Source organism: Sphaeramia orbicularis, chromosome 12, assembly GCF_902148855.1.
Source record: "Sphaeramia orbicularis chromosome 12, fSphaOr1.1, whole genome shotgun sequence".
NCBI lineage: Eukaryota > Metazoa > Chordata > Actinopteri > Kurtiformes > Apogonidae > Sphaeramia > Sphaeramia orbicularis.
Genome location: NC_043968.1, coordinates 6,832,749 through 6,848,691, shown reverse-complemented (window position 1 = coordinate 6,848,691; position 15,943 = coordinate 6,832,749). Strand labels below are relative to the sequence as shown.

The 15,943-nt window shown below is 36.4% G+C and overlaps 1 protein-coding gene across 1 annotated transcript in view; it reads left to right on the top strand.

Annotated features, from left to right (window-relative positions):
* Positions 1-4,461, top strand: part of niban2a (niban apoptosis regulator 2a) — an 82,778-nt gene extending 78,317 nt beyond the window's left edge. Inside the window, exons 13-14 of the mRNA XM_030150726.1 lie at positions 542-653; positions 3,252-4,461. Of these exons, the coding sequence (XP_030006586.1) occupies positions 542-653; positions 3,252-4,159 (1,020 nt within the window). The 3' untranslated portion in view covers positions 4,160-4,461. The remainder of the gene's footprint in view (positions 1-541; positions 654-3,251) is intronic.
* Positions 4,462-15,943: the final 11,482 nt, after the last annotated feature.

The following is a 15,943-nucleotide window of genomic DNA, read 5'->3' as shown; positions in this document are numbered from 1 at the left end:
AGGTGGTAGAGCGGGTCGTCCAATAACCGAAGGGTTGGCAGTTCGAATCCCGCTCTGTCCTAGTCAGTCCGTGTGTACTTGGGCAAGACACTTCACCCTCCTTCCCTCCAGTGTCGCTCACACTGGTGTATGAATGTTTGGTGGTGGTGGGAGGGGCCGTAGGTGCAGAGTGGCAGCCACGCTTCCATCAGTCTGCCCCAGGACAGCTGTGGATACAGATGTAGTTTCCAACCACCAGAGGGAGAATGTGAGAGCGGGTTAATAATGTAAGTGCTTTGGGTGTCTAGAAGAGCACTATATAAAATCTAATCCATTATTATTATCTAGAGGATGAACACTATATTTTACTCAAGGCCAAAACAGGCGCTGGCATTGGTCTGGACATTTCACCCCCCCTCAAAACACAGGAAAATACTTCCCCTTAGTTCTTCTACAGTTTCAGTTAGTTCTTGTATTTTGTTAAAGTCGGGTTGTCCTCGTCGGTTCTGTTACAGAAAATGTTTTTTCACTCCTAGTTTTTGTCGTTTCCTGTGATTTCCAGGAGCTGCCTCGATTTAAGGAGCTAATCTTTGAGGACTTTTCCCGTTTCCTGCTGGTGGAAAATATGTTTGAGGAGGTGGTGTTACAGTCCGTCACCAAAGACATAATGATGGGTGAGAAGAAATACTTTGACCCTTGTTTTTTTGTTGTTGTTTTTTTACCTTTATTTAACCAGGTTGGTCCCATTCAGATGGGGGATCTGTATCGCTGCCATCTTGGCCAGGTCTGCCTTGGAAAAAGTCCCAAAATTACAGTTTTATGATAATAAAAGCATTTGCAAACACAGAAAAAACATATACAACTAGAAAAGCTCTCAGAGAGCACAGACCTCTGCCAAGGCAGATCAGTGCGCCCCACCACCACCACCACCACCACCACCAAAATTGTATCATTTGTTCCTTGTGCCAGTATCAACATTTCCTGAAAATTTCATCCAAATCCATCCAGAACTTTTTGAGTTATGGACGGATGGACAAAAAATTTACATCTATTTTTTGCCAGAATTCCAAAGTTCTCCAAAGTGAAGTTTCTCTGACATTTAAATCCTCAAATGTATTCAGTGTAAACCTTAAACCCTCTATTTTATAACCTAATAGCTGGTTGGAGCAAAAACCTACTTGATCAAACCTAAATAGCCAGAGGTTTGACAAACGGCAGTGTCACAGATGGACAACAAAAGTAAATATCAGATTTTTGCATGTGTGTTTCATAAACACGTCCAAAATGCGTGTAAGTAAATGTAAATATGTTTGTTTTCATATCTGATCTTTATTACCATTACTCATGTTATTGTTCTACAAAGTAGGATGACCATGAAAAACATTGATCTTCACAAATCACTTTTCTGTTATGTGTCGCACTACAAAGTCTGTGTTTATATGACAATATTCATGTAACAAAGATTCACAAATTACTTTTTTTCTTCTTTCAGTGAGCAATTATGACACCCTTTTTAAAAAAAAAAAAAAAAAAAAAGAAAAAGAGAGAGAATGGTGTATTTGGTTCCAATGATGTCTTGTGTACTATGTTATGAGACTGTCCTGAATAAAAATTTGAATAGAAAAAAAAAGAAAAAAAAATATCAAATTAAACATTTTTCATTTTCAATTATCAATATCATATACATTTGTTTTTCTTTCTTTCTTTCTTTCTTTCTTTCTTTATTTTTTTTTTACAATATTTACAACATACAAATAATATTAACATTATATTCAAATGTATTTTGCATATATATGCATTTATTAATTTTAATCACTGTGTTTAGAATGTGACATAAATATTATAATAGTCAAATATTATTGTATTTGGAATCAATGTAGTTTATTTATGAGAGTTTATAAAATGAACCCAGAATGACGGAAGAAAACTTTGTCACTTTCCAAACATTCACACTCATAAAACTCCTCCAATTTTTTTTTTTTCACAAATTTTTTCTCATTTCAAAATACATTTTCCTGAAAATATAAGTAATTACTGACCCAAAAATATAAGTTTGGGGTAGATTATTACCTCCACCAAGGAACTGTGGAGGTTATGTTTTCACTGGGGTTTGTCTGTTTGTCTGTTTGTCTGTTAGCAGGATAAGTCAAATAGTTCTGGACAGATTTGGATGAAAATTTCAGGAAATGTTGATACTGGCACAAGGGACAAATGATTAAATTTTGGTGGTGATCATATATATGTCATGGAGAGAATCACATTTAATTTAAGATGTAAAACTGATATTTTTACTGAAAATTGGTCAAAGTGGCTCACTGATATCGTAACTGGGAGACCGGACTTTGTATAATTTCAAAGGATCCTCAAACTTTACTGTAAAGGAAAAAAAAAAAAAAAGGGTAAACGAGTATATTGATGCAGGTGTGTGATGTATGTATGTATGTGGAATAGATGCTGCTCTAAGGCTGGACTCTCCCCCCCTGTTGTTTGTTTGTTCTGTATTGCTTTGTTAGTGTAAGTATTTGTGTTATGTTTTTCTCAAAAACCAAATAAAAAGGGGTGGGGGGTGGGGGTGGACTGATCTGCCTTGGTGGAGGTCCACGCTCTCCAAGTGCTTTTCTATGGAAGTAAATCTGTCTCATCAGATTCTGAATAATAAAAGCCACTGAATTTCTAGGACTGAAATTTTCTGCACTGAAATTAAGGATCTGAATATTTATTTTTTGCATTGAAATTAAGTATCTGAATTTTTTTGTCTCTCAATTTAACTATGTTCATATATTTAGAATAAAAAAATTCAGATGCAAAAAATTCCGAAGCAAAAAATTCAGACGGAAAAAAATTCCGATCACACATCTGAGACACCAAGGATAAGCAATTGATTCTATCTCAAGTCGTTAGGTTGGTCATATGACGCAGGTGCATTAAGACGGTCAGCGCAGATGTGTGATCTGAATTTTTTGCATCTGAAGTTTTTGCTTTTGAATTTTTTGCACCTGAATTTTTTTTATTCTAGATTTATGAACATAGTTGAATTAAGAGACAAAAAATTTCAGATACTTAATTTCAGTGCAAAAAAATTCAGTGTTACAAATTCAGTGGCTTCTAAAATTCAAAATCTGATGAGACAGATTTGCTTCCAGACTTTTCTAGCTGTAATTACATTTTTTTGACCAGATGTTCACCTTCCCTTGACTCCGCCCCTCCCATAAACTGCTGCTGTTTCCTGTTCTAATCCTTTGCACTGACTTTGGTGTTTTTTCTTCGTGCAGCCGTGAAGGAAGCGGCCGTCCAGAGGAGACACAACCTCTACAGAGACAGCATCATTCTGACCAACAGCGACCCCAACCTCCACCTGCTCGGAGAAACCGCCGCCGTGGACTGGGCCGCCAAGTTTGGGACCGATGAAGCTGACGGAACCGCTGAGGGCGGCGGCAGCGGCGAAGGAGGGGGTTCTGGGAAAAGACGCAGACAGGTGGTGTCCATGATCCAGCTGGATGGGGTTCCTCTGCCCTACGAGTCCTGCCTGGAGGTCCCGGGGGTGGAGCAGATCCCAGAGGAGGACGTGGAGAGCAAAGAGGAGGAGAAGGTGGAGGAAAAAGAGGAGGAGGAGCAGGAGGAGGAGGAGCTACCTGCAGAGCCGAAGTCCCCCGACAGTGTGAATGAAATCAGGGACCTGATAAACCCGGTGGTGGAGGTGGTTCTGCCGGCGTCTGAGGAGAACCAGGTCAACGGGACGGAGCCCACCACCGGCACCATCACCATGGACGACGGGCTGGAGGAGGAAGTGACACACGTGACCACGGTTGTCGACGACGCCCCTAAGAAATCCGCCAAAACGTCCGCGCAGACCATCCTCCAGCAGCTGATCGGAAACAAGGAGGCGGAGACCGAGAAGCAGCGCCAGGAGGAGGCGGACATCAAGAACGCCATCGAGGAGATCGAGATCGCGGTGCAAGACGACGACGGCGGCAAACAGGTCCCGGAGTCCGACGTGGAGTTGTCGCCGCCGCCGCTGAAGGTGACGCAGCTCACAGACTCCAGCTCACACGAAGACAGCGGCTTCCAGTCACCGACCAATGAGGCGCCGGAGGACGGTGAGCCTGAGCCAATCACAAACGGTCTGAACAGAGCGGACCAAATCATCGACCCCGCAGATGTGGAGGTGGCGTTAGCGTAGGAAAACAAGTCCGCACGTTGACTCTGAAACTGGAGAGAAGTGATGGACGCTAATAGAGCTGGAACTGGAAGTGTCACAGTTAAAAAAACAAACAAAAAAAAACTCTCCATCATCTCCTGGACTCTCATCGTGTCACTTTTTGTTGGACTTGATTTGTCTGCAGCACTAAAAGGAGAGAAAACACAACTTCTCTTTATATTTTCTATATTTCTATTTCACCCATAAAGACCCAAACGTCCACCTTTAACCAAATCCATCTACTGATCTAAACTGTTTAATACCTGCTGATCCATTAAACCTATCAATACATGTCAATAATTGGTGTAAAATCTTTTCATGGTCATCAGATATGACCCATTTGGATGTTCAGAGGCTCCATAGTTACCGTGGAAACACCGTCATCTTCTACAATATTGATTCACCAGTCAAACCCATGGAGTTTGATCAATGACAGTGGATGGAAACGCTTCTTTTTGTATTCAGTCGCTAGTCGCTTTTTCATTGGACATCTGCGCAAAACTTTACCAATATTTACTAAATGTTGAAAAACCAGAAGTGCGTAATGTCGGTTTTTCCATTAAATCACAAAAGCGATGATTTGTTTATTTATTATCGTGAGATGACACGAGAAGTCATTCCATAAACATGGTGACGAACGTAAATATGTTGATTTACAGATATATTCATTATTATTATATATTACCCCTCTATCTCCTAAATTAAAAAGTGATGGGGTTTCCTGGTGTGTCCACACATACACACACGTTTCTTTCAAAACTTTTCTTCTTCACATTCATTTCTCAATGCCTGAAAAAACACCTCTTGTAAGCGCAAAAAACTTTTCATGGAAAAAACAAGAGTTTTGGAGAAATTGTCATTTTTCCATTAGGTAAATTGTTATGCGCAAGTTATATTCGCGCAGTTTTGAGGGTCACCAGTGGCTTTTCCATTGGACATCTGTGCAAAACTTTACTGATATTTACTAAATGTCGAAAAATCAGAAGTGCGTAATGTCATTTTTTCCATTAAATCACAAATGCGATGATTCGCTTACTTATTATCATGAGAAGTCATTCCATAAACATGGCGACGAACATAAATATCATGTTGATTTACAGATATATTCATTATTGTTATATATTACCCCTCTATCTCCTACTAAATTTAAAAATGATTGGGTTTCCTGGTGTGTCCACACATACTGCGACAAGTTTCAACCATCAACATCTTTTTTTTTTTTTTTTAAGTTACTCGAGTTGTGCAAAAAGGTCTTTCCATTGCAGTTTTGCACGATTTACAAATTTCTCAACGCCTGAAAAACCACCTCTTGCCAGCGCAAAATCTTTTAATGGAAAAACCAGAGTTTTGGCGAAATTGTCATCTTTCCATCTGGTAAATTTTTATGCGCAAGTTATATTCATGCAATTTGAGGGTCAATGAAAAAGCAGCTACTGATAACTTTGCTGAAAAAGTCACTTTTTCGTCAGTTGTCTCGGTTCTAATGCAGTAAATCTGAGTTTTCATGAACATCTAAATTACATATTGGAAATTAAATATAGGGAAATACACAATTTACAGCGGAAAACGCAGAATACAGAATGTAGCAATGTAATAAGTGATGATAAATCACTTAAGTAAAGGTTAAATAGGGAGAAAAAATAACTTGGGAACTGACACAAAAGTAGCCCTGGGTCTTTATGGGTTAAATACAAACATTGGGAGGAGGGAAATCTAAGCTGTATTTTCCACTTTGGATTTAAGGTGTTAATATTGCAGATTTTCCATTAACATTTATATAAGGTCAGTGTTTTTCTGGGCATCTCCAAATACAGATATTCACCATAAACCATTAATATTAACTGTCAATAGTGTTATCAGTTAATACCCATGTCAGCTTTAACTGTACTGCAGCTGAGTGGACAGCAGGGGGAGCTACACTATCTGTTCAACACTATTAGGAACTGTTCATTTCAAGGACACACATCTATTTCTACATTTGGACTTTTCTTATTGACCTACATGTTTCAACACTAGATGATTATATTTTATTTGTATGACATCCTTTGTGGAAAAACTCTTTCCTTCGAGTATTCGTACTAGAATACAGTAAATTATTGCCGTTCATTTGTTTCTAAAAGACTTAACCCTCTGGTATCCGGGTGTGCCTTTTACGGACACTTTGCACTTGGTTTAAAAAAACTTCATATTATTTTTCACAATTTAAATAAGGTTAGAATTCAAAAGTTGTTCATTTGTGCATGATCTTTAAAATTCTGTCCACCAACTCAAATGTGCACATTGTAAACAAAAGAAAATGACCAGACTAGCATCTGTCTGCCAAGTGTGCCTAAAACGCACTAGTTCTAACATTTGATCTGTATGATTAGGGCTGACCTGGATTTACTAAAATAAAATCAAATTAGAGCAGAAAAATAAATCAATATATAATATTCAATAGTTTGATTTATAGGTGTGCATTTTACACACACTTGGTGACAGATACTAGTATTTTTTAATATTTGACCTAGCGCCAAAAATAATCATGCAAATTAACCAGTGTTGGAGTTAATCATTGACATATGCCAGGATGAAAAAAATCAAATAATATGTGATCCACTTTTTATGTAGTATATTGAAAAAAAAAAATAATTTGTGTGTTTTTTTCATCCAAAAAAATGTTTTGTTTACATTACAAACAGCATTTAAAGGGTTAAAAAATGTGATAATTATTGAGTATTTTGTATTTTTATTTATGGCTCAAGTTGATGAAATAGAAAAAAGTGTAAAAGAATTAAAAACAAACTATATGAAAATTTTTTGGATGTTATTCCACAAGTGTGCCAAAAACGCACACTTGGTGCTTAGTAAGGGCCTTGCTGGACAGGATACCAGAGGGTTAAAATCAACAGATATCTCCGTTGTAAATATGTCACCTCTGAAAATTGATATTTGTGACTTTTTTTCCCATGTTTTTCTATTTAAAAATGAATTGTACTCCAGGTTTATGGGTCAGCTGTGACTCCCAAAAGGCGTTTTTATCCATGTCTGTTCAAAAAAATTATAATAAAAATGAAAACAGGAAATAATCGTACATTTGCAGGGTTGACACACAGGTTTAAAAATCTCCTGCACTAACATTTAAGGACGTTTGTTCACGACAGGGACGATGACAATGCATGTCGCACAGAGACGCAGGTTTTTAATCAATAAACCGAATATGAGGCTTTAATTTGTGAAATATATCAGTTATAGTCATTTGACGTCATCGGGACTTTTTTTTTTTTTTCTTTTAAACTCTATTGTTAAGAACTCTGTCATTTTTGGTACCGAGTCTGTGGAAATAAGGATGTTTTAATATTGTTATTTAAGTTTTGTTGTGTTTATATGCAACATCTGATTTCCTGAAACAAACCATTCAGTCGAATTCAGTTAAATATTCAGTCATTGGATATATGAGTATTTATGAAACTACATAGAAAAAGAGTTTTATGAATAGACAGAAAAGGAGGAATTTAATTAAATTAATAATGGAAACTCTCTAATCCAGGTTTGTCAAACTCATTTTAGTTCAGGAGCCGCATACAGTCGTGGAAAAAATTATTCGACCATCTCCATCAGGGCTCTCTAACTCATTTTCTTTCAGGTTCCGCATTTGATCTGCAGTGGGCCGAACCAATTAAATAATAACATGATAATCTATAAATAATGACTTTGTTTTAGTGCAAAAAACAAAACATTAACGTATGAAAATAGTTATTTTAGTTATTTTTTATAAACTTTCCAAACCTGAAAAAACTGAAATTTCTTCAGAAAATTTAGTGCAATTTTCCCAGTCTTCTGCCTCCACTCCTCATTAGTCCATGTGCATTCTGGATCAGATCTACAAAGGCACTAAACACTGAGGAACAGGCAGAAAAGAGCTCAAATTGTACATATTTTCTTAGGAAATTTCATTTTTTTCAGGTTATTCACATCTTTTTTTGGATAGTTTAGAAAAGTAAGTATTTTCATAATGTAATGGGGGTTTTTTTGCACGGAAACAAAGACAAAAATTTGGAGTTGTCATTATTTATAGGATATTGTGCTTTGTTTTAGTGCAAAAAACCCCATTAAATTATAAAAATACTAACTTTTATAAACTATCCAAACAAAAAAGTTGTAGATAACCTGAAAAAACTGACATTTTTTATGAAAAATAAGTGCAATTTTAACAATATGATCAGATCAGATCTACAAAGACACTAAACACTGAGGAACAGGACGAAAAGAGTTCAAATTGTACATATTTTTCTTCAGAAATTTCAGTTTTTCAGGTTATTCACATCTTTTTTGTTTGGATAGTTTATAAAAGTAAATATTTTCATAATTTAATGGGGGTTTTTTTGCACTAAAACAAAGACAAAAATTTGGAGTTGTCATTATTTATAGGTTATTATGCTTTGTTTTAGTGCGGAAAACCCCATTAAATTCTAAAAATACTAACTTTTATAAACTATCCAAACAAAAAAGTTGTAGATAACCTGAAAAAACTGACATTTTTTATGAAAAATAAGTGCAATTTTAACAATATGATCAGATCAGATCTACAAAGACACTAAACACTGAGGAACAGGACGAAAAGAGTTCAAATTGTACATATTTTTCTTCAGAAATTTCAGTTTTTCAGGTTATTCACATCTTTTTTGTTTGGATAGTTTATAAAAGTAAGTATTTTCATAATTTAATGGGGTTTTTTTTGCACTAAAACAAAGACAAAAATTTGGAGTTGTCATTATTTATAGGTTATTATGCTTTGTTTTAGTGCGGAAAACCCCATTAAATTATAAAAATACTTACTTTTATAAACTATCCAAACAAAAAAGATGTGAATGACCTGAAAAAACTGAAATTTCTGAAGAAAAATCAGTGCAATTTTCCCAGTCTTCTTCCTCCACTTCTCATTAGTCCATGTGCATTCTGGATCAGATCTCCAAAGACACTAAACACTGAGGAACAGGAAGAAAAGAGTTCAAACTGGACTGAATTTAATACAGACATTTCAGGTTGGACACATTTGTTCAGGTTATTCACATTTTATTGGTACAGGAGAGTTTGGAAATGGAAATATTTTCATAATTTAATGTTATTTTTTGCACTAAAACAAAGACAAAAATTTGAAGTTGTCATTATTTATATCTCAGGTGTCAAACATGCGTCCCGGGGCCCAAATCCGGCCCACCAAAGGCTCCAGTCCGGCCCTGGGATGAATTTGTGAAATGCAAAAATTACACTAAGAAATTAACAATCCTTTTAGTTCAGGTTCCACATTCAGACCAGTCAAATACTATTATAATAACACAGAAATAATGACAACTGCAAATTTTTCTCTTTGTAAATGTAAATATTTTCATGTATTTACACTAAAACAAAGTATAATTTTGCAAAAAAAAATGCGAATAACCTGAAATGTCTTAAGAGAAGTCAGTACAATTTTAACAATATTCTGTCTGATACTAAATGTTTTGTGTGTTTGTAGATCCACTGTGATCTGTGAGTTCTAATGTACATGTGGAAATGATAAACTGAGGCAGAATATTGTTAAAATTACATCAAATCACATCTTTTGAAAGGATAGTTTGTAGATGGAAACCTTTTCATAACGTAAATTTACTTTTTTTGCTCTAAAACATAGAGAAAAGTTTGGAGTTGACATTATTTCTATATTATTCTGTTATTATTTTACTGGTCCGGTCCACAGCAGATCTAATTTAACTGAATGTGGAACTGAACTAACATGAGTTTGACAGCCCTGATTTATCGGGATAATTTTTTTTTTTTTTCTCATTAAACCCAGTAGTAAATCTGCAGTCGTTCTTTTGTGTGGGTTCTTCTGCTGTTATTATTTGACTGTAGAGCAGATTGGTCTGGATGTGGAACCCACACTAAAATGAGTTCCACAGCCTGGACTGTGGAATTTATACACTGTGTAAATTCATCCCAGGGGTCGGAGTGGAACCTTTGGTGGAACGCATGTTTGACCCCCCTGATCTATAGTCAACAAAAACAATGGTTATGCGCTCAAGTACTGATGTTTTTATGTCAAATCCTCATGAACAGGACATCTAACAGCTGTAGACATGATGCGTCCCAATATTTATCGATATGTAAAGTGTCATGAGATAATTTTTGTGAGGATTTGGCGCTATATAAATAAATTTGAAAAATAAAATTTGATTTTAAATATTTTTGTCCATATACAGTCACGGAAAAAATTATTAGACCATCCAAAGTCATCACAAACAATGGATCTGCAATCCAGTCCTAACTCCTGTAACATGTGACTAAATATGTGTGTATCATGTGACTATAATGAAATATATATTGAATCATTAAAAAATATTTTCTTTTAGTACTTTTTTTTTGGTTTTTTTATAACTAGAAATTTTAGGTGGCGCCATTTGAATTCCAGGCGACCCCACGTGAGGTCGCGAATCCAAGATTGAAAAACACTGATCTAAAGGGTTTAGGAATCTCTTCATCATAGTTTGACAAACAAGGGGCCTCCAAACAGCATCTTGCTTCGGGCCCCCACGAAGCTAGAAACGGCCCTGATAATAATAGTAATAATAACACTGGTCAACAACAAATTTATTAAGTTTTTTGAGCTGATTTAGGATCATTTTGGTGCTGAATCCAAAAATCACATTCATTTTGCTCAATCAGGTCAACTTTCTGAACTATGCTACATATTGGCTTTTGAACATTTTTGCTTACATTTATGGGCATTTTCACATCATATGATACAAAATTCTTTCCTATTTCTTGCAATAAACGAGTTCTGAAGATTTGACTTTTGCCAATTTATGATGAATGTTTTTTTTAATATTACAGGTGAATGAAATGGCTTCGACTAGAAGATCTTGCAAAAATAAGCCTGACGTATTCTGCTACATCTACGGTGAATACACCATTGTACCGAACAGGAATCAAGTCACAAGTTTCATAAAGTGTGCTTACCAATCTTACTTTGGTATTCATTATTATATTTTGTGAGAAAATCTAATTTTTCAAAATCAAATTAGCAAAAAAAACCTGACCTGATTGAGAAAAACAGCTGTCATTTTTGGATTTAGCGGTGCAAAATGGTCCTAATTCAGTTGAAAAAACCTAGACAACTTGTAAAAAAACATTTTTTTGTAACCCAGTGTAATAAGTAATACATCTCTACAAACTATATAGGCTTACATACAGTCACGGAAAAAATTATTAGACCATCCAAAGTCATCACAAACAGTGGTTATCCAGTCCAGTCCTAACTCCTGTGTGTGTCATGTGACTAAAACAGACAGAAAAGAAAACATGGAATGAATAAAAGCACTGTTTGTGTCAGTACAATGACACAGATACTGATGGAAGAACTGAAGTGAGTTTGGTTTTTATCCAGAAAACATGTTAAATGGACAGATATCAGCTCTGAAATTCAACTACTATGAGACGTTTTTGTTCTTCTCATTATATTTGTCCAAACAAATGGACCTTTAGTTGGACCAGACATTAAAATGAACAAGAAACTGAAGAAAACAAGGGGTGGGCGAATAATTATTTCTGTGACTGTACATAAAATAATACCAGAGTAACCTATAAATAATGCCAGCTCTGTGTTTTAGAGTGAAAAATGTAAAAATACATAATGAAAATGTTTACATCTAGAAAGTATATTCTTTAAAAAATGGGAATGACATGAAGAATCTGAAATTTAGTGACAAAAATAAGTGCAGTTTTAACAATATTCTGTCTGTTCATCATTTACACTGTGGATCTACAAATACACAAAACTTTTAATAATAAACAGAATATTGGTCAAATTACACTTAAAACATTTCAGGTTCACATTTTTTTGTGAAAGGATAGTTTGTCAATGTAAATATTTTCATGTAATTTTACTTTTTTTTACACTAAAACAAAATGAAAAATTTGGATTTGTCATTATTTCTATGAATGAATGAATTTATTTTGGTTTGTAGATGAATCATAGCACTTCATACAATAATTATAATAAACATAAACACCAAAAAAAGGCATAGGCGAGAAGCTAAAGTGTATTTTTTGGGCTTATCCTTTTCTCCTGATACACTGCTTACATTAAATTAACTGTGTACAGTGTCGAGCATTCACACCATTAAAAAATAAATAAATAAAACAATAATAAAAACATATCTACCATCTCAGTTCAATATTCCTAAACACTTTAAAACTTCAGACTTTTTTTTTTTTTTTTTTTTGCCTAAGGAGTGGACAACTTAAACCAGGGCTGTCAAACATTCAGTGAAAAATGTAAAAATGCATATTATTTAAAACTCTTCTGTGATTTCTGGCCTCTGTATACCCATGTCCTTTCACCTTTTTATTTATTAGACTGGCACTTTTGTTCTGATTCTTTCTTCTGTTTCCACCTGGATATGCAAAACCTGCACAAAAGGAAAAAAAAACACAAAAAACAAAACAAAAAACCCATAAAAACAGATGGAAGTGCTCAGACGTGTGGGTTGAAGGCCCAGCTGTGTCCTCTGCCCGTCTGTGGTTTGTTAATGATTACCACTAAACCTACAGATGGACTTTCACTGAACTCTGATGAACATGTGACAGTGACTGAACGCATGAAGACGACAACAGCAGCGGCTTCGGGTTTGAGGAACCGACTCCATCATGTGATTAGATCATATAAACTGGACTTCCTCAGACACTGTCCTGTCCAACCGTGTCCTCTGACGGCACAGACGGACGCATTCAAAACATAAAAGCACAAATATAGGATTGGCTTATGTCATCTTATTGAGCCGCATTATGTAATAAAAGTTCAAAATGTAATAAGAATGTCCCGTCATCTTGTAATAAAGCCGCATTATGTAATAAACTGATGCATTTTGTAATAAACTGCGTCAGCGCATTATACAGTATAGTGTTATGACCCTTGGTCCTAATTTGTCCATTTATCTGTGTATGTATGTGTCGAGGCCCAAAACAGAATCTGGCCCAATTCAGAATCGGGCCGGCCCAGAATGGAATTCTATTCTAGGCCGGCCTAGAATGGAATCCTGCTGCTATAATGTTATTTTTATACCATGTTTAATGCAAATGATCCATAATTCCATAATTTGTCATAATTTTACATTGTCAGTCTTACATACCTTGAGTAACTATTGTCAATTTCGGTCGATTTCACTGTACCATATATTGGTGGGAGTACCACTAGGTTCTATTTGTAAATAAAGTGTATTATAGTTTACAATTAAAATGTTGTTTGTTTCATTTTTTTTTTCACATATTTGCAAATTCCATGTATTGATTTTTGTAATAATTTAGATCATTTGCATTAAACATGGTATAAAAATAACATTATAGCGGCAGGATTCCATTCTAGGCCGGCCTAGAATAGAATTCCATTCTGGGCCGGCCCGATTCTGAATCGGGCCAGATTCTGTTTTGGGCCTCGACATATATATGTTTCTGTTCGGTGTGTGTGTTCTCCCCTGTCCTGTAGGTGTGCTGTGCCCTTTTTGTGTCCGTTTGTTTTGCAGGACGCTGATTGGTGGAACATGATTGGCCGGCCCCTTTAAAAATGGCCCTGGAGCTTCCGTTGGTCCTCTCTCTCTTGCCTCCTGCCAGCTCCCAACCCTGTGTTCTGTGTGTGACCGTCAGCCTTCGTGTGTTCCTGTGACAATTCGATTGTATATAGTTGTAAATAGATGTTTTGTAAATTCGATCCTTTTTCTGGTAGGGGAGCCCGGCTCTTTTGTTTTCCCTGTTTTCTCCTGTTTTTTGGTTAGGGAGTTTAGGTAAGTTTTCTGTATTTTATTTCTTGAATTTATTTTGGAGGAGGTAATTTAGTTTGAACGACCAAGAAGATATCTTGTTTGTTGTTTTAGTCGTGTCCTCCCCTCACCCTCCTTTAGTTGGCTTAAAAAAAATAAATATTGTGAATTTAGTTTTGACTGACATGTGTGCTTGGGAGCTGGGAGGGGTCAAAATTGAACATATTACGTTGGCCCTGGTGAACCCCTAGGCCGGGGCGTAACAATAGTAAATTTTTTCATACTATGTAGTAAGTTATTACAATTTTTGAGAAATTTGAGAAATTTATTACAAAATGCACTGGACACATTTTTATTAAAAAAAAAAAAAAAACAGTCTACTCTCGTTATACCGCCAACTTCCGTTCACGGCCAAATTGGCGGTATAGCGAAAATGGCGTTACAACGGGTTGCGTCCATAATGTGCATGTCTTTACTATATGATGTCTGTGCTGCCTCCGTTAACCCGTTCTAATTGTGTTTCTAAATAAATCTTGATTCTGTTATGTTGTAAGGGATCATTTAAAGTGGGGAAACATTTGAAGCATTATTATACCGTGTCAGGAAATGACACCCCATCATCTTGAGGCTTTGGCTTAATCCCACGTCCTCTTCCCGACATCCTAACCTACTGAGTGTTCTGCGATAAATGAACGGTGGCCGTTCCGTAGACCTACTCGTAGCTTGTCGCGATCAGCGTCTGGCGCGTTTGTTTCAGTGCGTTGTTAAAATTTATGTGTACTCGATGGCAATCACGCTGGCGGTATAACGGTCGGGAAATCAATGGTATAAGTGTTGTTTGTGCATGGAACTGGGCTGGCGGATGGCGATAGGCGGAAATGGCGGTAGCTAATGGAATAATGCATTGGGGATTTTTGTGCAATGGTTTTGGTCGGCGGTGAGCGGAAATGGCGGTATAACGGCGGGCGGTTTAACGAGAGTAGACTGTAATAACATGGTTCATTATGTATGTACCAAAGGTGTGACGGTTTAGCTCTTTTTTTATATCCAGAAATGTTGTTTACATTGTTAAAGACACTTTCCTGAGTTTTTTTTTTTTTTTTTTTTTTTTCAACTGGCATAGACTCCTTATATTGATCAAAATATTTTAATTTGCCTTGAAAAGGTTCTCAAGGTTCAAGGTGACTTTATTTGTACCCGTGGGTAGATTTGTTCTGCAGTAAGCTTTCGCTCACTGCCGGTCGCTGCGTGCACATGTACCCAACACAAACCCTTCGAAAGAATTACAGTGGAGATAATGCAAGCACATACATAAGACATTCTAAACACAGTACACGTGGTCATGTGATGGAACTTTTTCAATGGATTTGGTTGTGGGAGGGGGACAGGAAGAGAAGAAGAATGTTGTGAGGCAGACGGGGGGGGGGGGGGGGGGGGTTAAATGCTTGTATGTGGTGAGTCCTTGAAAGTCTGTTTGTGTCTGAAAAATAAGAGACTCAGACTTCTGTCCTTTATCAGTTCATTCGGTCCTGAGTCTGGGCCTTGGAAGGATGTTTGGACTGCGAAGGAACAGATTAGACCAGAGTGGCTCCAACTGCTTTACCGGCTCCAGGAGAAACAGAATTAAACGGGGAAAAAATGATTTGATTTATGCTTAATTTAGTTATAACTTAATTTTTGTTCTAACTGGGCCTCAGCATTACTCATCACTTCAGAGCAGGTAGATCCTGCACAGTTCATCTTTTTACTCTCAGTCCTGCGATTTGCCGGAGCGCATCCAAGGTCTGTTCAGCGATGTAATCCAACTTTTGTGTGAAAAGGTTCTGTTTAGAAATAAATCCATTTCTTGTTCAACATCAGCATTTTCTACTTTGTGTGTGCATGTTGGAGTGTGTGGACTAACTGTGAATGTAATGCTAACAGGTAGGTTAGCATTAGCACTACTACAGCTACTAATCTGCAGGGCTACTTCAATTACAGAGGGCAAAATAAT